The sequence below is a fragment of the Lissotriton helveticus genome, chromosome 3_1 (assembly GCF_964261635.1).
Source record: "Lissotriton helveticus chromosome 3_1, aLisHel1.1, whole genome shotgun sequence".
Lineage (NCBI taxonomy): Eukaryota > Metazoa > Chordata > Amphibia > Caudata > Salamandridae > Lissotriton > Lissotriton helveticus.
The window spans coordinates 800,410,667-800,432,027 of record NC_136061.1 but is presented as its reverse complement, the minus strand read 5'-3'; the positions used below and the strand labels follow the sequence as shown (position 1 = coordinate 800,432,027).

The 21,361-nt window shown below is 44.6% G+C and overlaps 1 protein-coding gene across 5 annotated transcripts in view; it reads right to left on the bottom strand.

Moving 5' to 3' along the window:
- Positions 1–20,114, bottom strand: part of LOC144822965 (uncharacterized) — a 441,318-nt gene extending 421,204 nt beyond the window's left edge. For 3 of the 5 annotated variants that reach the window (XM_078681048.1, XM_078681050.1, XM_078681051.1), the window contains exon 1: positions 19,941–20,097. In XM_078681048.1, coding sequence (XP_078537174.1) covers positions 19,941–19,983 — 43 coding nt within the window. In that variant the 5' untranslated portion in view covers positions 19,984–20,097. Of the gene's footprint in view, positions 1–19,530; positions 19,885–19,940 lie in introns of those variants that run through there. The other 2 variants (XM_078681052.1, XM_078681049.1) reach the window with 2 other exon arrangements.
- Positions 20,115–21,361: the final 1,247 nt, after the last annotated feature.

The window sequence follows — 21,361 nt, the reverse complement described above, 5'->3', positions numbered from 1 at the left end:
ATTACTACTTGCATTCAGGGGGCCATTATCTGAAACCAAAGTTTCTGGTAATACTTTTCTACAAAATGAATTATCAAGAAAGTCAAATATCTGGAGGAGCCAAGACGGCGATCGGGATGGTTGCTTGAACGCTTTGCTCCGCGAGCCCTCCCGCCCGCACGTATATCCTGGCGATAATCCTGAGCAGTCTTTGCTGATCTACGTAGATGAAGGGAACCATTCACTTACCGTCTGTCTCTGAGGCTCCACCATGCAGTGGACCCGAAGATATGTCCCCGTCTGCTTGTCGGCCTTCGTGGAGCTGAGACCGGGGCCTCGAGTACGAGGGGTCCCCGGCCGTGATTGCAGTGCCGGCGGCCGCTGGGTGAGATGAGAAGCCGGTCAGTGAGAACCCGAGGTTTGCGAGCCGAAAGTGATGGTACCAACCCACTCCCAATAGTGGGTTGCCCTGTGAGAGCGGTGATATAGCTGGGCCGGAGAGAGTCCATGCTGCCCAGTTCCCCTTTGGCGAGCTGCCCGGCCATTTTAACAGTCCCGTCCGGGAACCGGTGGGGGGCTCCCGGTGAGCGGTGGGGAGCTTGTTTAGCCTTTTGGTGATTCTCCTTTTTGCTGCCTGCACCGACTATCGAGATCCCTGCTGTGAATCCTGCTGATTCCCGAGGTCGGACAAGTCACCGACGTGAGGGGGAGGAGAAAGAGAACTAAATGGCTGAAATGGCGGATGATGCCTTAGTGCGCACTTCTCTCCTGGGTAGAGAAACCGATGCACATGAGAATCCCGGGGTTTGGCTATGTGGGGAAGTGCCCACGAATGGACATATACTAGCTGCCCTGACATCCTTGCGGACTGCCTTGCTCCAGGAGACCCAGGAACTGGGAGAACGGATGGCCGCCATTGCTGTCCAGCCATCTTGTAACGGTACGGATTGCTCTCCAGGAGGCGCCGAAGTGTCTCCCTCTGCTACATCGAGGTGTTCCCCGGGAGAGTTTCTATTCTTGGAGACGCGCATAGATTTGGTTCCTGAACTTATTGTTGCTACACCTGTTACACAAATGCTTGTCTCATCGGGGCCTTTTTCGGATCGGCGTGTGGAGGAACGGTATCGATTTATGGAACCGGGGGCCCAGGCTGGGTTTCGGCGCTTCCCACTCTATGTGATTCCTTTTCCGTGCTTGGCGGGCCTGTATTCGAACTTGAGACTATTGGCGATGTGGATATTGTCGCACTCGGACTTCCCCCATGCACCATCGGAGATCTCTTTGTGGCTGGGACCCTGTGGGGCGAAGACGCTGACTGATCCACCCGGGACGTTCGGATTCTATGTGCCAATCTGTACCCCGTCTGCAGGAAGGTTCGCAGTCGCTACTATTGACAGGAGAGGCCAGGGGTGAGCTTGCTTGGGACTTGGTGGGCCCTATAGTTGGTTAATGGCGATTTAAGGGGTGTTTAGTGGAGTTGTACTTGGTTGCGCTCTATGTGATTGCTGATATTTGTGCTTCTATTACTGTTCATGTTTAGATGAATCTTGGTATGCGGAGGTGGGAGGGACCGGATAATTACACAGACGGCCCTTCTCCTATATTTTTTTCTTCCCTTTCTCTTTCTTCTCTGTATTTCGGGTCTCTCATTTAGGGCGACAGGCACGCTGCTGGGGAGGTAGGCCATAGCCTTCTGCAGGGGTGCAGGGTTGGGGGTTGGGGGATGGGTTTGTTATTTTGTTCTCTCTTTGTTTCTGTGGCCCTTTGCCCTTTTCCTTTTTCGATGTCGTCGTCTTTCATGTCTCCCATAGTGTGTTTTCCCTTTGAGGGGGGGGCTGGTTCGCCATGATTGTTACGTGTTTATTGCATCTATCCTGACTCGTGTGCCCCTTCTCCTGTCCCTTTCGGATGATGTATATCGCGGGCGTAAACTTTGTTATTAGCTAATGCGTTGGGGGCATGCGCGATTGTGCAACATTGATTTCTAAAAAAAAAAATTGTTATTGCAAAATGAACCGTTTCAGGTCTTTCTTGTCGCATGGTATCCTACTAATGTATCGTATCCTGGATGCTCCTCTGCCTTTGACCTCCAGACCGCTGTAACCTTCGTACTCAGTATTTTTCATCGACTTGAATAGCGGCCGGCCGGACTGGTTGTAGGCCCATGTGTGTATCTCTGTTCTGAGACAATAAAGGTTCTTTAAAAAAAAAAAAAAAAAAAGAAGAAAGTCAAATATTTGCCCAGTTGCAATGGGTCGCCTACTGGCTGAGTGGGAGACACTTGGGAGATACCGCCACAGCGGAGATGGTCATGTCGGTTCCCCAGATACATGCATTGTTTCACCCTTTAGCTAAGACCCGTATCCCGAGCCAGTTACACCTCGCGGTAGCGAAGAAGTGCTACCTGAGAAGCTTGAAACTCACCGTAGCGACTAAACCGTATGTGCCTAATCTCCCACTACTGGGCACGCCCTGGGGCACCGGAACGCTCACAACACCTGTACTAGACTGCTGGGGGGCAGCCGACTTGGACAGTCTAGGCGACTTATTTGCGGAGGGTACATTGCTTCCTTTTCCAACACTAGCGGATACTTCGGGACTACCGCCCGGACAGTTCCTGACTCACGCACAGCTTTTGCATACACTGACGAGGGCCTGGGGTCCGTTGACAGAGGAACCGCCCACACACCTACTCATTCAATATCTACATGTGATGGGGGATGGTAGTCACCTAATACATTGGCTTGCTCAAGCGCTACACATACATACACAGTTCTCCCCTCAGCGCCTGCGAGACAAATGGACGGCTGACAGAGGTCGGACTGGACGAACAGAGAGTGGACACTGATACTGGCTGGGGCTCTGAATGTGCCGCGCAATGCACGCTTTAGGATAATACAGTATTATATTACACATCGCGCGTATCTGTCTCCAGACAAAATCAACCAATATTTTGGGCTCACTACCACGGCGTGTCCCAGATGCGGACTAGTAGACGCGCAGTTCCTACATGCCCTTTGGGCATGCTCCTCGCTGCAGCCCTACTGGACTGCTGTATCAACTGTTTTGGCGAACACGACAGGGGGCACCTTACCGAACACTTGGGAAGCCTGCCTGTTAGGATTATTTAAAAGAACTAAGCAGACGAAGGTCCAGGAGAGATTCTGGGACCTGGGACTTATCACAGCGAAACGGCTCATTACGAAGCGCTGGAAACATAGTGTCCCCCCCGGGCGCTGCAGTGGCGCAATTAGCTGGATAATTGGGCAAGAGCGGAGAGTGTGGCGCTGCATAGGGAGGAGACGGCGGGGCTCAGGAAGTACCCCATAGCGCTGGATTGGGATACCACCCTGACGACCTATCATCAAGTGTGCCTGCAGCGGATCTATGATGTTACAACGCGTTATTTTACAACGCAGACCGTTACATCGCAATTTTTACAACGCAGGATCCATTACAACGCATGGCATTACAACGCATGGCATTACATCGCAGATGCTATTACAACGCATGGCATTACATCGTAAGTATATGTAAGTATACCTTTTTAAAAAAAATGTAATTATTTTAATTTAATTAAATTATTTTAATCAAAATAATAGTAATTATTTATTTAAATTAATTTTAATAAAAAATGTAATTAATTTTATTTAATTAATATAATTAAATTAGTTTAATTTAAATATTTTTTTGATTGTAATTAAAATAAATTATTTAAAATAATGTATTTAATTTAATTATTTTAATTAAGAAATGTAATTAATATAATATAATTAATTTTATTTAACTTAAAAACACCCCTGTACCCCAAAACCCAAACCCTGCCCTGAAACCTAAAAACACCCCTGTACCCCAAAACCCAAACCTTGCCCTGAAACCTAAAAACACCCCTGTACCCCAAAACCCAAACCCTGCCCTGAAACCTAAAAACACCCCTGTACCCCAAAACCCAAACCCTGCCCTGAAACCTAAAAACACCCCTGTACCCCAAAACCCAAACCCTACCCTGAAACCTAAAAACACCCCTGTACCCCAAAACCCAAACCCTGCCCTGAAACCTAAAAACACCCCTGTACCCCAAAACCCAAACCCTGCCCTGAAACCTAAAAACACCCCTGTACCCCAAAACCCAAACCCTGCCCTGAAACCTAAAAACACCCCTGTATCCCAAAACCCAAACCCTACCCTGAAACCTAAAAACACCCCTGTACCCCAAAACCCAAACCCTACCCTGAAACCTAAAAACACCCCTGTACCCCAAAACCTAAACCCTACCCTGAAACCTAAAAACACCCCTGTACAAAATTACTTAAATTAATAAATTTAATTTATAATATTTAAAAACATAAATAAATATTTTTATTTATTTTTATTTATAATTAATATTAATTAAATCATTTATATAATATTAAATAAAATTAAAATAAATTATATACTTACCAATACTTACGATGTAATGGTATGCGTTGTAATAGCATCTGCGATGTAATGCCATGCGTTGTAATGCCATGCGTTGTAATGGATCCTGCGTTGTAATAGCTGCGTTGTAACAGCATTACGACGTAAAAGTTGCGTTGTAAGTGATACACACCGCCTGCAGCATAACATCGTATGATTATTCTCGCTTCTCTGTCCACCCCACCTCTGCTGCCGCTCTCTCCCCCACTCCCTCTTTTTCCTCCCTCTCTGTGTGGCCCCCCCCATTTTTCCTTTCTTCTTCTTGGGACCCCCTTCACCCCCCCCCACACCCCCCCACGCTCTGCCGCATGCGAGATGGACCCCACGGCGCGCACAATACCACGGTCATGGAACACTATGGACCCGCTCTTTGTCCACATTGATGTCTTCACACACACACACGATTACTGTCAACCATCACCGAATCCCTTGTTTACTGTCTGTTTTGGATTGTTCTTTCAATTTGATTGTTTTCAAAAAAACAGCTTTGGATATGTAATATACTGTTATTGAGTCTAACTCCTTTGGTTTTGCAGCCATGGCATAGCCTTTGCACCGAACTGAACAAATCTAAGATATGCAGTCCCACTGCAGATGTTGTTTTTTCGTTTTCCCGTAGCGGAGCACTAACATTACTGAATGGTGTAACAAGAACTTGCCATGCTGTTTAACTGTGCACTCCCCTTTTTCACTCTTATCCCTTGTTGCCATGTTTTCGCAAGAGAGTGGATGCCCGCAACGGCCGGTGCACAATGCCTCATGTTACAGTGACATTTATTACTTCTGTATGTATATGGGTACTGATGTACTAAAACAAAATGCAAATAAACATATTCAAACAAAAAAATCAAGAAAGTCAAATATTGCCTTCATGTCCACCTTCTCAACCATTCTGACTGTTGGCCATTTAAAAATGTAATCTATTAACACTGTCCAGAATGCTTACTTTTGCGAAAGCACAGAAAATAGTCCTATAATGTCTGTTTCGTGTTTTGGAATATCCACTGTTTTCAAGTAAAAACTACAAAGTTCTGCTGATTCATCACTGTTCATAAAGATTTCACAATTTTGGACGAATCTATCAATATGACCATTCATACCTGGCCATAAAAATGGTTCTTTAACATGTCTCTCGTTGGCTGCCATGCCTAAATGACTTACGTGACAAAGATGATCGTCCTTACACCAAAAATGGATACAATCTTATCTCCATGTATCACAATACAATCGCCAGAACTCAACTTACCAATGAGTTTGAAAAAAGGACACTACTTGTCCTTCAAATCAATTTTTTCTGGCCACCACAGACTCATCTGCTCGATAACTTTTTTAATGCAAGGTCCACTTCCATGCTGCCCTCCCACTCTTGTACAGATACAGCCACAGTGGACGTAATACTATTATCTCACATTCTCTATGGTAAAAGCCACTTTCCACTCAGGTTCTACATTTCCTGCCTCCTTAGAATCTCTTTGAGGTAACCTAGACATAAAATCACTGTGGACATTACTTCCCCTCAGAACAGACGCTGCTCAAAAACAAAAGGTTTGTAATTTAGCAGCTAATCTAGCTGCTAAATTCATTTCTCCACTGAGGGGGGAAGAGTGTTGACTTATGGTTTGTGTAGGAAAGTCCCCTTTTGATATGGTGACCCCCTATTTTTTGCATAGTATCTGGGGCAACTATGACTGACAGTGTACTGGGTTTCTGCTAACCAGGTCCCCAGTACCAGAGTCCTTTTCTTAAACTGTTCAATTATTGCCCAATGGACACCCTTTTTGAATCCCTGTAGGTCCCTAGTAAGAGGTACCTCAAGTACAGCCGCTGCAGGTAAGAGCGGTGAGGCGGTGGGGCTGGCTGGGGGGGGGATTTAGAGAGACGACCAAAAGGGAAAATTAAATAAATATGAAGACAAATTTGTTGTATCCCGAGTAATAAAAGTCTAGAGTATTAGGTATAATACAAAATAAATGAGTCTACTAGTGTTCGTTTTCCTCTTTTATTTCTCAAACAGCTTTCAATTGGATACTAGCCAACACGTGTTTCGTCTTTAAGTGAAGTACGCCACAGACTTCCTCAGGGCTAGAATATGTAGCAAAAAGCCAATGTAACAATCTCCATACAAAGTAGCAAAATAACTCTACAGAGGCATAAAAACCTACACCATGTGTATATAAAGATTTAAGTGAAAATAAAGTTCCCATTTTCCTCACAATATACACAGATAAGTCACCAAATCGTGATAAAGAAATAATGTGTGAAGCAGAAGTGAGTGGATTTCTTTAAAGAGATCCAAAGATTGTTTTAGCCAAACGAAAATTATAAGAGAGTACAGCAATCGCCCGCACTTTAAGGCAGGGACTACTTCACAACAATGGCAACATGGAAGTACCAACACATGAAATCAGACAAGGAGATTAATGTAATCAATGGACTCAGTTTTTCACTTCAAAGAATGCATCTAACTAAGGAACCATAGAAAACATAAGCAAAGGATAGTACGAATATATTTATGTACTCCATTTGTACTCCATTTGGACACAAAATTAAGTTGCTCGAAAATGTCCTGATTACTTACCAGTAATCCTCATTACTCTTAGTCCTACTCATCCTCAACCCAGTCATTACACATGAGGTAATATTCACTGACAGGAAACAAGACAAGAAACGCTTGCTAACTCATTCCACCCTCCTGCCAGGGGCTATAATACAATAGCCAGCACAAAGCACTTCCTGACTTTCCAAGCACAACAAAGGACTGACACGGGGAGGGTGAGTGAGAAACATGACTCCGTCGAGGACGAGGTAGACTAAGAGTAATGAGGATTACCGGTAACTAACCAGGACATTACCTCTACATCCCTCGTCCCTGATCTAGTCATTACAAAGCAGACCAATGCTTGGAATAAGTGAACAACCTACTAGAACCCTGGACCACAGAAATAATGTGGTCAGGCAAACCCCGCCCACCTAGCGACTGCCACTCAACCTCCAGACCCCTAAGGTGAAAGGGACCAGGAGTGGAAGACCTCAGAGGAGATGGACACCGCAGCAAGATCTAAGGAGGAACCACCGTCAGACTCAACACCAACTGGAACCAAGACCTCCGGGGCCAGTGAGGTAACACAGCCACTGCCCGGGGCCCCCAACCTCTGGGCTTTCAACAAGAACGCAGGGAAGGGAGGGAAGGCATACAGCACCCAAACAGGCCACATGAGGGACAAGGCTTCCACACCCCATTCCACCCTCTCTGGAAACCAGGTAAAAAGAGGGTCAGGAGAGCACTGGTCCTGGAAGCAAGCAAGTCCATCTTAGGAGTCCCAAACCTCAGGAAAATCAAGCGTAACGCCCTGGAAGACAGACATAACATTAGAGAGGAAGGAAACCTGCGACTCAGGGCATCCGCTAACACATTTTTCGAGCCCCAGATTTGCTGAGCCGAAATGGCCTGGAGATGTAGCTCCGACCACCCGCTGTAGCACAGGCCACACGATTCAACGACTGACTGTGAGTACTACCCTGATGATTCACTTAAGCCACAGTTACAGTGTTGTTGGACCGCACCAGAACACTGCAACCCAACAGTGGACCCTGGAAATACTGAAGGGCCCTCTCCACAGCTAACAGCTCCTTCCAGATGAAAGAGTGCCAGGTCTCTGACCCCTGCCAACAAGCCAGCACGGTCCACTGACCCAGATTTGCACCCCAACCCATGCGTCGCCAGAACCACCGGCGGCATGGGATGCAACCACATGCCCTGGGAGAGATTGGAAGCGTCCATTCACCACTGCAGGCTGCGCACCACATCCGGAGACACTGGAACCACCAAATATAAATCCTGAACCGGGAAATGAACAAAGTGGTGAAGATGCCAAAGCAAGGGGCGAAGATGCAACCTGGCCGCGGAACAGTGAACACTGAGGCCGCCATGTGCCCCTACACCTCCATCCAATGAAGCAGGGAAGCTAAGGTCCGAGACAACAGAGCCCCCAACAACGACTGCCGACGTAGGATCTGGGAGGGAGGCAGAAACACTTTGCCCAGAACAGAGTCCAAGTCCTCCCCTATAAAAGACCGCCTGGTGGCAGGTTGAAGATGGCATTTTGGAAAATTCAGGAGAAAGCTGCAGCTCTCTAGCGTACGAATGGTCAAAGCCAGATGTTGAGACATCACCAGGGCTGAGGGGGCCTGCAGAAGCACAAACATCCCTTGGAGGTGAAGGTGAGCGAACAGGGGAGTCACCGCCTTGGCAAAGACCCTAAGGCCGAAAGGGAGGGCACAAACTGCCAATACACCCCTGAATGTGTGGCAAGATGGGACGCAGCATAAGCCTTCTTTAAAGAGGAGTCAATCTTCTTATCAGCACAATCCTACAGGACATTATCCTCAGCCATGGACGGACGCCCTACCGGACTGGCCACAATAGAGTCAACATGAACCGACTCCGGAATAGTATCCTCCATGTCCCTCAAGGGGTACAGCTATGCATGAAGTAAGGCATCATGATACAGTCAGGTTCCTTCCGCTCCTTCAAAAGAACGTCCATCATGAAAGGATGAATGGGCAAGGCCTTGGCAGACTGCTTCCGAAACTGGGGTAAAACCAAGTCCCTGGATGTGCGGGCGACCTCCTCATCAGGGAAACCCATATTGTCACTCACATGGGAAAGAATATCCAGAAACATATCCTTAGAGACATATTTCCCCTTAAGGGTCACAGAACCCAAGGAGGACTCATCAGAAGAATCCAAACTGGAAATATCCGAGTAGAGGTTATGCCCCCCTCCAGAGCAAACACCAGCTGCCTTCTTATGGGCTTCATAGCAGAAAATGTATCCAAAATTAACTTCTTCAGCCTGGAGTCATCACCCCCTTTACATTTCTTCAAGGGAATCCCCACTGCCCCTGGAAGAGGAGGGTGAAGAAAGAGGAGAGCAATGCCTGCGATTATGACTCTGATTCCCCATACTAACCCACAGCAAAAATGACACAACATGAACAATGCAGTGCACTCTCAAATACAGCATACCAAAAGGCAGAAAAATACACATCCAACCAGCCCCAGCGTGCATTTGGACAGGGAAGACACAAAGCCCGCTGTCAAATGTCACACAGCATGGAAAGAACGCAGAGGCAAGGCAATACACGTCATGCTCCAGCCCAAAGGAGCCCGCCGGCATGAAGTGCCGACCCAGCAGGCCACCATAGGCCACGCATCACGGGAAGGCGCGGAGGGGCTCCAGCTGCTCAAAATACTGTGACGGACCATGTCCCCATCTCAACCCAGCAATGGAGCCCCCTCGCCAAACGGGAGGCCGTGATGTGTAAAAGTAGCCTTCAAGCCAATGCTTAGCAGGGCCAATATCATTTGAAGCTACACAGCCCCTCGCGTGCTTACTAATCATCGCAGCTAGCTTCAAGTCCCTCAAAGGTATTGAACTGCTGGAGGTGGGCCGGCAGGAAACACTACAACAGAAATTTACCTCTGCAGTGCTGGACTTCTGTAAAGCAGGACTCCCGGGAAGCAGCCACAGTCAAGTCTCTGTGGTCGGTCATGATAATAAAGAAGGTGACCAAGGTCCTACCAAGGGCCTCCCATAGCCAAGCAAAAAGAGAATCCAGGAGACAACATGGTGGAGGTAAAAGCCCGGCAGTTACCTCAGCATCCCGCGTCATGTTCACTGACAGGAAACATTAACCATTCAGAAAGTGCTTTGTACCTCACAAAAGGGTTTGGCCTTTAATCAGTAAGGCCGGGCAGATAAACTAGAAAACACCACATAGAATGCCAAAAAAGCAAAGATGTTTGGTGAGCACGAGTGGTCTTTCATCCAAATGAACACATATTTGGTCAACACAGAAACAGTTGACGCGTTTCAAACCCACTTAGATTTCTTGACAGGTTCTCCTCAGGACACAGAACAAATAAAGAGCTCTGTCTCTTTAAATCATCCAGTGACAATTGACACCGAGTGCACCATTGTGTAATGAAAAATGCGATCTGGATCACCTCGGACTAAGACCACTGAGCACGGAAATAGTGGATACAAAGAGAAAGTGGCAACATAAATCGAAAAAATAAAAGGCGAGTCAAGGGTTGCATTTTTCAGTACACAATGGTGCCCTCAGTAGAAATTATCACTGGATGGTGAACAGTGAATAAACACAAGGAGATGGAAGCCTGGTTTGAAGAGACATAGCTCTTTATTTGTTCAGTGTCCTGTGAGAACCCATCAAGAAATCTAAGTGGGTTTGAAACGGGTCAACTGTTTTTGTGTTGACCAAATAGGTGTTCATTTGGATGAATTACCACTCGTGCTCACCAAACATCTTTGCTTTTTAATTCCTATACAAATGAAGTGAGCAGACTAGGGTCACCATTTGGCCATTTCCTCTGAAATAAACTGGAAAAACAGAGGTATTGGTGGTTTATGAAACTGTGGATAGAAAAAAGTTATACAGAACCAGAGCTTAAAAAGTGTTTGTAATGTAATGTTAAATGTGTGTACATTGACAATTTTGTGTTATTTAATGATTTATGTGTGTGTTCAGTGTATGTCTAATTTGTAAAAAGATTGATGTCAGAAAATGTAAAAAAATATTTTTTCCAAAAAAACAATTTAAAAAAACAAAATTAACTAAAAGTGATCCAAAAAAAAAAGTTTTTTCACATCAGACTGATTAGGTCTTTTGATCTTGGTACGAAAGGATGAATGAATGATTATCAGTACTGGCATTCGCTGTGGTGGCTATTGTATTATAGCTCCTGGCAGGAGAGTGGGAGGAGTTAGCAAGCGTTTCCTGTTTTGTTTCCCGTCAGTGAATAGTACCTCATGTATAATGACTAGGTCGAGGACGTGGGCCGTAGAGGTTAAGCTTTTATAATGGTACTAATGTTTTACCAGCTCTAAGTTGGAGGATTAGTTGCCAATTTCATTTGATAGGACTCAACAATAACACGAAATAACTTGTAAACATGAGAATCGGTTTCTGGTCAGAGCAATTGAACAATAACACAAAAGCATGCAGGCAAGCCTGAATACAAAAGGGACCACAACGTGTATGTGCAAAGGAAGTAAAAGAATCTCTTGAAGGTACTTTTGCGTTTCACAATGTAAGAAGCCTGACAACAATATATATGAATCTATACAACAAAGCACTATGCTATTAAACTTCACTCTAGGCAGTAAAAGCCTTGCAGTCATCGCTTCAGGAAGGTAAGTATAGGGAAGGAAAAGCATTTAGCAGCAACACCAGGAAAATCCTGAAACATTTGGCGCTCTCAGCAACCCAATTGTCTCTTTTTTTTTTTTTTTTATTTCCTCATATATGCCACCAGATTTTATATGCTCTAGATGGGTCTCGCTGTCGCCTGTTATACTGACATTTCCGAGTCCGCCCTGGAGACAGTATCATGGCAGACAGCGATGTCCCAGAGGTAGGTTGTTTTCCTTATCCAACTCCCCTTAGCCTATGATAGAGTACTTTAAGCCAGGGGAGGACAGGACCGACACAACCTCTGGCATAATCATCAGAACATTTACTTATTGGACCAGACCTCCAGTTTAGACCAGACATTCTCAGTATTCCCATTACGACCAACCATGTCCATCTTACATACTTCCATTATATGTTTTAATCATTCTGCAAATCTGGGAGGAGCAGACGATTTCCACTCTTTGCAGATTTGTCTCCTAGCGATAACTATTACATAAAAGATAAACTGTGTATCCAAGTTGTTAATATTATAATCTTTAGGTAAACCAAAGAATACAATTCTAGGTGAGCATAAAATAGTTGTTATTAACACCTCGCCTAGGAAACCAACTATCGCTCTCCAGTAATCCTGAATTACCGGGCACTCCAAAAAAATATGAACATCATCTGCTGCGTCATGATTACAGCGGGGGCAATAATAATTATTTTGCGTTATCTTATGTAATTTGGCCGGGGTCCAGTAGACTCTATAAGCTGTAAATAAGTGATTACGCCTTAAATTAGCTGGCTTGATTAGCCTCTGAGATAGAGTGAAAGAGTCTGACCATATTTTACTACATTCTTCGGGGAGTTCCGCTATTCTATTTTCCCATAAGTTTGTCAATTCCAAATGTAGTTTATTCTCTTCATCCTTAATTAACAGCTTGTACCAAAAAGATACTTCTCTAATCCATCTCCCTCCCCTGCGAATTGCGTCCAGGAGTCCTGGATCTTTTTCCCGCTGTAAATTCTGACTTGACCACCAGGCAGATAATTGATAAAATGTAAACCTGGTCAGCTGTCCATTTGTAAGTTGTGTTAAGGAGTTCCAGTCCATTAGGCCCGAGTCTACCCATAAGTCTCCCCACTTCTGTATTCCAGCTATTCTCAAAGGTTGTGAAAGCTGATCTTGGAGACATAGAGGTGTTCCCGGGGAATCCCATATTGGAGTGTGCGTTTGATAATAAGGAATATTAAAAACCTTCCGAAAAAAAACCCAGTTTTTAAGTGCGGTCTGAAGTATCTTAAGGCGAATTTTTTTCCATAGGGTAAATCATAAAGTAAAGCCTGGAACAAACGGCCCTGTGAAGATGCATCTAACGCGTTTGCAAGTAGCCTAAAGTTTTTAAAATGAAAGGCATGACAATATGATAATAGATCTGGGAGGGCTAAACCTCCGATTTTTAGACCCCTCCTCAGTTTTTTCCAGGCTATCCTAGAAGATTTACAGGCCCATATAAATGATCCAATCTTACCCTGGAGATTATTAATGTCTTTCAAAGAAAATGATAAAGGGATGGAGTTATATAAAAAAAGTCAATTTGGGAAGAATAGTCATTTTGATGAGATTAACCCGACCATAGATGTTTAGTGGCAGATTCCCCCATCTTGTTAAGGTTTTATTAATGTCTTTAACTACTGTCTGACAACTAATTAGTGGTATGTTCTTTAATTCTTGAGTTAAGTAAATTCCCAAGTATCGCATTTTTTGTTTCGCACCCTGTATAGGGATGTTATTATTCCACCCCATTATCTCTGTTTTCTTCTTATTAATCTGATAGCCTGATAATTTTCCAAATTCTTCTGATAAGTAAAATAGCCTGGGTATAGCTACAGAATGGTTAGAAGTATATAGGAGGAGGTCATCCGCATACAGGGCAGTTTTTAACATCATATTACCCAGCTTAAAAGGTTGAATTATATTGTCATCTCTAATACCACAAACAAAAGGCTCCATATAAACATCAAACAAAAGAGGGGATAAGGGACAACCCTGTCTGGTACCCCGAGATATGTCGAACCAATCGGATAATACTCCATTTACCGAGACTTTTGCCATTGGATTATGATACAAAGATTTGACACCCTTAATGACTGTTAGGGGGAACCCGAATGCCGTCATTGTAGCCCATAGATACTTCCAGTTGACCTGATCGAAGGCCTTGGCCGCGTCTATCGCAACCAAGGCAAGCGGGAGATTTTTATCGTTAGCATAATCTATGGCCCCTATCACTTGGAACGTTAATTCGTTTAGCTGTCTCCCTGGGATAAAAACCTCTTTGATCAGTATGAATTATAGATTTTATTGTCTTCGCAAGTCTAGTTGCTAGGATCCCGGAATATAGTTTCATATCCGTATTTAAAAGGGAAATTGGTCTGTACGACTCTATTTTCTTGGGGTCTTTATTAGGTTTTACTATGAGCGTTATTGTGGCTTCAGCCCATGAAGGGTGGATAGAGTGGCCGTGAGTTAGTAAGAGATTAAAGAGTATGCTAAGTGTGGGTAATAGCTGATCTATGTAGTCCATATAAATCTCGACCGGCAACCCATCTGAGCCTGCAGCTTTCCCCCGCTTCATTTTCTTTAGTTGGTTTAATATTTCACCTTCTGTTATCTCACTTTCCAGATATGTTTTATCCAGTTCTGAAATTTGAGGTAGATTTTTCAAGAGCAACCAGGTTTCTATCTCATCCAGCTTAGGGTCTTTGTCTTCCGTATAGAGGCTTCTCATGAAGCTCCTTGCTTCATCCCTGATCTCGGCGTCTGCTTCTATCAGGTCTCCTGTCTCTCTTTGTAGTAAGGCTTTAATGCAGTTCCTAATTCTTTCTTCTCTAGATTTCCAGGCTAGGAGGGCTCCGCATTTTTCGCCATATTCGAAGTTCTTTAATCTGCTTGTATCCCATTTTTCTTTAAGGATCTTCTCGTCACAGACTTTAAGCTGAAGTTGTAGCTCAATAAGTTCCTTCTCTAACAGATGAACCCTTTCGGAATTGGCTAAGATTGCATTTTGTAGCTCAAGATCTTTTCTGGTTATTGCCGCCAGGTCTTCCCTTCTCTTGACTTTTATAGTCTTTCTTTTATAAACCATTAAGGAACTTAAGACCCCTCTCAAAAAAGCCTTATAGGCTTCCCACACTACCTGGGGGGTAGAAGTACCTGAATTTATTATAAGAAATTCTGCGGGTTTTTCCTTAACATCTCTTTTTACCTGGTCATCTAATAGAAGTGACCTTTCCAAGGTCCATCTTGTTTTTAAGGTACTTAAGTTCAATACAATTACCATTTCCAATACCGCATGATCTGACATCCCTACAGGTATGAAGGAAAGGTATTTAACGTCTGTGAGGAGATGCTGATCAACTATAAAATGGTCAATCCTGGAGTAATTCTTATATTTCTTGCTGTAGAAAGTAAATCCCCGTGAAGATCTGTATTTTTTCCTCCATACGTCTAAAAGGCTAAAGTCTTTCATTATACCGTGTAAGGTAGCGAGTGATTTTGTGGGGGTGTGATACTTAGCTTTAGAAGTTCTATCTAGCTTCTGGTCAAAGACCAAGTTGAAATCACCTCCCAGGATTACCGGGCCAGTTGACCCTATTAATACTGTCGCTAGCTTGGAAAGTGGTCCGGGGTTATCATCGTTTGGACCATAATATACAGCAAGTGTATATGGGATATTTTGAATATGTATTGCTGCTACCAACCATCTTCCTGACTGGTTTGTCTCATATTTTTTCAGACGTATCCCACAATTTGCGCGAAGGGCCACGCCTACGAGGAACATGGCGGCGTGCTGAGAGCCGGTCGCGGCAGCACCTAGGAGTTCCCGATGACTGGGAGTGAGACTGGGCTTTTGCGAGAGGATTGGAGGCTTTAAGTTCCCTACGTTAAGGTGAGATGTAGATGACCTACGTCCTGAAAAGATACTATCAATTTGGCTAAGTTGGCTCCGTTTTCTTTTACGAGGGTTACGGCCAGCTCGGGTACGCGAGGAAGCAGTCGGCGGTAGGACCCGCGCCTACCCGCGCCTACCCGCACCTACCCGGACCTACATGACGTGGGAGACACCGTTCACACTGGAAGAACGCCGGCGGTGCTTGTGGTGTTTGTGGAGCAGATCGCGCTTTGCCATACTCCAGCTCCGTTTGAGAGGACCAGCGTATAAAGCACGCAAAGAACCCTGTAATGGAGTTACAGGAGAGCTATTCTACCAAGTCGCGGTAAGGTGGGGGGAAAAGGGGGAGTCAGTAGTAAATCCCCTGATTGTGTCAAGGGGGCAGGGTTTTATGGAGCAGATACTGATAAAGGCTCTAGCTAACAACAATAACAGTCTCCTGAAAGTAACTTCTGAGAGCCCAGAAAATTCTGTAGATTTAAACGTGTCACCAGTGCAGGCACAGGTGGTAGCAAAACCTGTAGATTTAGCCAAGGGGCCAACAGTAGCAATTGTAACTGCAGTAGCCACGCCTGATGCCGTGAACATAAACCTGAGTGCAGTGAGAAAAAGGAACACCCCCCCCCCAAGAAGGAATAGGTATCAGCTGAGATCAAGGGCAGAACTGAAGGAGGGGGGTGCGTTGGAATTTGAGGAGAGGGAGAGACCTATGCCATTAACTCCCTGTAAAAGGAAAAATAAAAAGGCAACTTCAGTAAAAAAATCTAAAGGAGTTATCTCTGATAAACAGGTGGTGAAAAGTACTCCCTCGCTTAAATCTTTCTTTAAAGTCCGAGATCAGGCTATGAGTTCCACTACGCAAATAGAGGGAAGTACCCACTCTGTACTTTTAAAAAATCGTTACGGGCCTCTGGAGAACTTGGGCAATATGGAAGACGCTGGGCTCTTGGATCCCTTGAACGGGGGAGCGATAAGAGAAGAAGTTGGGGACACAGAGACCCTGGTATTTGCTGGTTTAGAGCATCAACAGGTTCAGTCGAATCCTCCTGAGTCTAAAATTCCTGATATATCCCCCACACCACCTATTCCTTCTTTCCAACCTTCCCCCCCCCCCCTGTAAATTTAACCGCGGCGCTATCTGGCGATAAAACGCAAGGAATGCAGGACACCAGACCTAAGAGTCTGCTGGTAACAGCTAAAACTGTACAAAATCGCTCTACGGGGGACCAAGAAGGAAATATGAATCAGGATCTCAATAAAGACAAAACTTAGACTCAGACCCAGCCCCTCCTAGATCAAGAAGAGAAGTAGAAGAACTATGCGAGCAAGAGAATGATCGCCTGGGTGATCTCTTCCGTTCTTTAAGGGGCGATATGATGTCAAAATTTGAGATATCTGAGAGTAATCAAAAAACAATACACGATAGATTTGACCTTTTGGAAACCAAGTTAGATGACGTTATTCTTCGCACGGGGAAATTGGAAACGGAATTAACAACATTGAGCAAAACTGTACATGGAAATTCAAAAGATATAGATACCCTGAAAGCGCAAAACAGATCATTGGCCGCGGATGTTGAGAGATTGGAAACTCAGGCACGCAGAAATTACTTAAGAATTCTGAAGATACCAGAGGGGGAAGAACTGGAAGACATAAAGGGATTTGTTTGCAGGCTTCTGAGAGAAGGAGTATTAAAAGACCGCCCAGACATAGACTTGGAAGCGGAAATCCAAAGAGTACATAGAGACCCTTATAAGAGACATACAGACAGGAAAGCCCCAAGGAAAATATTGGTTAACTTTCAAACTTTCAGTGTTAAGGAGCTTATCTTGGGAAGATGCCTGTCGAAAATAGATCTCCGTTACCGGTCCAGTCCATACCTTATCAGGTCTGACTTAGGAGCCAGAACTGCACAGAGACAATGGGAGCTTGGCACCAGAATGCCAGATTTGAGAGCATTGGGAGCCCACGTGCAGATGAGGTTCCCTGCCTTGCTCAGAATTATGTGGAAAAATAAGACCTATAGTTTCTCACAGCCTGAAGAGGTAGACAATCTTTTAGGCCGTATGAGAGATGATCAGGAAAAGTAATGATGAGTAGACAATTGAGATAACTGTTAAAGATTGGTCTCTACATAAATGCACAAAAAAAAAAAAAGAGACTTGAGAAGCGAGGAAATAGGGTAAGGGGTAAAGGGACAAGGGAACAAGGGAATAAATATATAATAAAAATAATGCACTGAAACGCTAAATCACGGTATAGGGAACATGACTTATTAGCATTACACCTTTCACTCGCTATAACATATTTGATTCAGTCAGGGGATCCTTCTAGGTGCTCCAAAGGCGAAGTCATTGTCTGGTATGTTGGGGGGGGTTCCTCAGAGGGGAGGGTGTTCACTGGGTGGAGGGAGCAGAGGGAGAAAAGATAAAAAATAAAAAATCCTCATGTATAGGAAATAATTTCTTGTATATAGCTATGGATGGGAATGAGATGACAGCTGGGTTATGAGTAACACATATAAGCTTAAAGCCCTTTCATGGAATATCAATGGCTTGGGCGAAAAAAGGGAACAGAATAGGATTTGTGAATTCTTAAAAAACTCAGATGCGCCTCTTATAATGCTCCAAGAGACTCATCTGGAGGCAGATATCTGTAGTTCTCGTTTTAAGAAATATAGGTGGGTTCAGGAAATAATCTGCTCCAGGCAGTCTGGTACAACAAGAGGGGTCTCCATTATAATTCGCGCAAACCCAATTGTCTCTGCTGTAAACGAGACAATAAACAAAACAGTCAAGCAGCTGTAAAGGAGCATGTGCTGGAGGTGAGGACATTGACATGGCTTAACAAGTATGTGTGCATGGCTACACGTAATGTTACAAGGGGAGCTAAATGGGTGAGTTGCTTCACATCAAAAAAGAAAAATAGGGTTGTCAACAAAGATGATAAAGCTTGCTGACAATTTAAATATTTGCAACAGTAGCAGCGAGAATCGGACATTGAATCAGTTTTTTTTCCTCCGGGCCCAAACAAAACAGGGTCATGTGGGCTGAAGAAGTGTGGGAGGGAGTGGCGGGGATGAATAGGGGTTGAAAATCAAGAAGATATAAGCAATAATAAAAAAGATGACAGGGATTTATTGGGGAGGCAACAAACAAGTTGGGGTAGACCTAAAGAGGGGAAGCTGCCCACAAAGGAGAGAGCATAAAACATGCACTCTCGTAGAGGGCTTAAACAAAAAGATAACCTTAGTTCCCTAAAAGGGACCAGTTGAAGGACACAAATTAGTCAAATCAAGATGATGGTAAAGCAACTATGCTCCAGGGGAGGGGCAAACACAAGCAGAGGAAGGTAAGCTATTGAATAAGAAGCAAGCAAATGAGTGTGTCAATAAAGCCAAATTAATTGCAAGCAATAGGCAGGCTATTACCCACTGTAAAGTCACAATACGTTTTTCGCTGAGTGTGCTGTCTGGTACGCTAGACCTAAAATAAATAAGAGGCAGTAGCCCTGTTGTATCTTACCAGACATAGCTGAGTTGTATTTTAAGTGTTTCTTTATGAAGATCAAGTTGCAGGATGGCATTAAGTACAATAAGTTGGTTTCCATGTACACCTACCCTTTAGCCTAGTAATCCTTATACTACAGCCCCACCAGGAGTAGCCTGCCTGCTGCTCAGCACATCTTCAAACTGTCACCAATCATCCACCCAGGCACCCAAACATTCCAAGCATCACAGTCACACCAACATTCCACTCTTAACACTCACACTGGCTGAGCAGCAGGGAGATAGGTAAACTGGGATACATACATATACTTAAAGAAACAGGATGTAACAAGCCCCTTTTCACAGGCCATTTCCTAGTTGACTTCATCAAAGCAGCGACTTGCCTCTGAAACCACATGTCTACCCTGCCCCGAGCTCAGTTAAATCACCTCACCTCTGTCCGGCTGGTGCAAAGATGTTTGGAGCGGACTGGGGGCGTTGATGTGTCCACAAGAGGCTAGGGATACATGGTGGAACGGCAAGGTAGGAGTCTAATAGGGTGCTAGACCGCAGCATGTTAAAGACTACTGGAAGCTCTTTAATGGAAATCACTGGAACCCAGGAAGCCGGGCATTGCTGTTTGCAGGAACATTATGCAAACAGTTCTTTTCGCCCTGTGAAGGTTGGCGCCCTAGGTCTGCGCCCCGCTCGCCCATGCCAAAAGCCGGCACTGAGCAGAAGCTGGAAGGCGTCTGACGGAGCGAGCCCTTCCTAAAATGCGCATTCTTTTCACACACCATATCCGGGTGCACAAATGTGGTCACGAGCTACGGCAAAGACATCAAGTAGTACCCTGCGCGTTACCTGCATTGTGGAAAAGAAGGGCGAGACAAATCAGGCGTCCCATCGAAAGCAGCTTGTAGTCGAGGTGAGGAATATATACAAAATAAATAAGGCTTTTCAGCCACTGGCGAGAACTCCCTTCTCAAGGTACTTCCAGACTTCTACTTTCGCTTTCTTTATCTTTCGCTTGAAAATGGGATATCCGGATTTTTGCATTACAGAGAATAGCCAGCAAGGGGCGCGCGTACATTAAATAAAATTTAGACATCACTTATTAGTCGAATTTCGAGTGTTCTCGGCCCAGACGTCTACATGATAGACTAGAATGCAACCAGTAAGAGGTGCCAGTGACAATAGGTGGATTCGTTTTATATTTAACTTGCCAAAGTACTGATTTTACATTGAAATATGTGTTTACTGTTGGCAACAACAAATATCACTGGCTTTTAAAACAGCTGGTTCGGATACCCCTTTCAGGCCCGAGGGGCGGGGGGGGGGGGTGGGGGGGGGGGGAGGGAGCAGAAGATATATGTGACTTCACTTTATTTAGTGCATTTTTATATAGCGCTGACATTACCCAAACGTGTCAGAGGGCTGTACAATAGGACTCGTTACGTTACATGAGAAAAGTGTTACACAAGAGAACTTTACAAAAATAAACAGGAGACTAAAATAAGTAGGGCAAACACAATATCCAACAGAGCAAGCAAGGGTGAGGAATGTACAGGAAAAAATTAAAAATTTACAATGATGAGCGAACATCCTAAGAAGGGCCTGAGAATGAAAGTATTAGTTCTGAAAATGTCTTTGGAAGAGAGGAGATTTGAGGTCAGCTTTGAAGATCCAGGTAGAGGAGGTGGCACGGAGCAATGGAGGGAGCGAGTTCCAGATTCTCACCACATTACCTGAGAAGGATTGCGCCATCGATCTTTCCCTTTTGAAGGAGGGGGACTCAAGCAGAAACTTTTCCACATTGCGAGAAGGTCTAGAGCCTCCAGACAATTTCAATGTATTCGGCAGGTAACGAGGGGAGGAAGTGTGCAAGGATTTTTGGGTGATGCAGGCAGTTTTGAAAATAGATCTTGCCTCGATGGGAAGCCATCGAAGAGAAGACAGGATAGGAGCGATGTGGTCACTTCGTTTAGACCCTGAAATAAAGCGAGCTGCTGAATGGAGGATGGACTTGAGAGGGAAAGGTGGGATTTGGGTAGAAGAGAATTGCAATAATCGAGTCTAGAGAGAACCAGTGATTGTACTAAGGTTTTACGGTCTTTCTTCAAGAAGAACCGACGAATCCCCCACTGAAGGCGCAATAGAGTTGATGTGGGAGATTAGGTTGAGTCTTTTGTCAAGTATGACACCAAGGGATTTAGCGCTCTCGACAATGATGGGTTTATTGTTGAGGACATTCCCAATGATGGGTTTATTGTTGAGGAAATTCA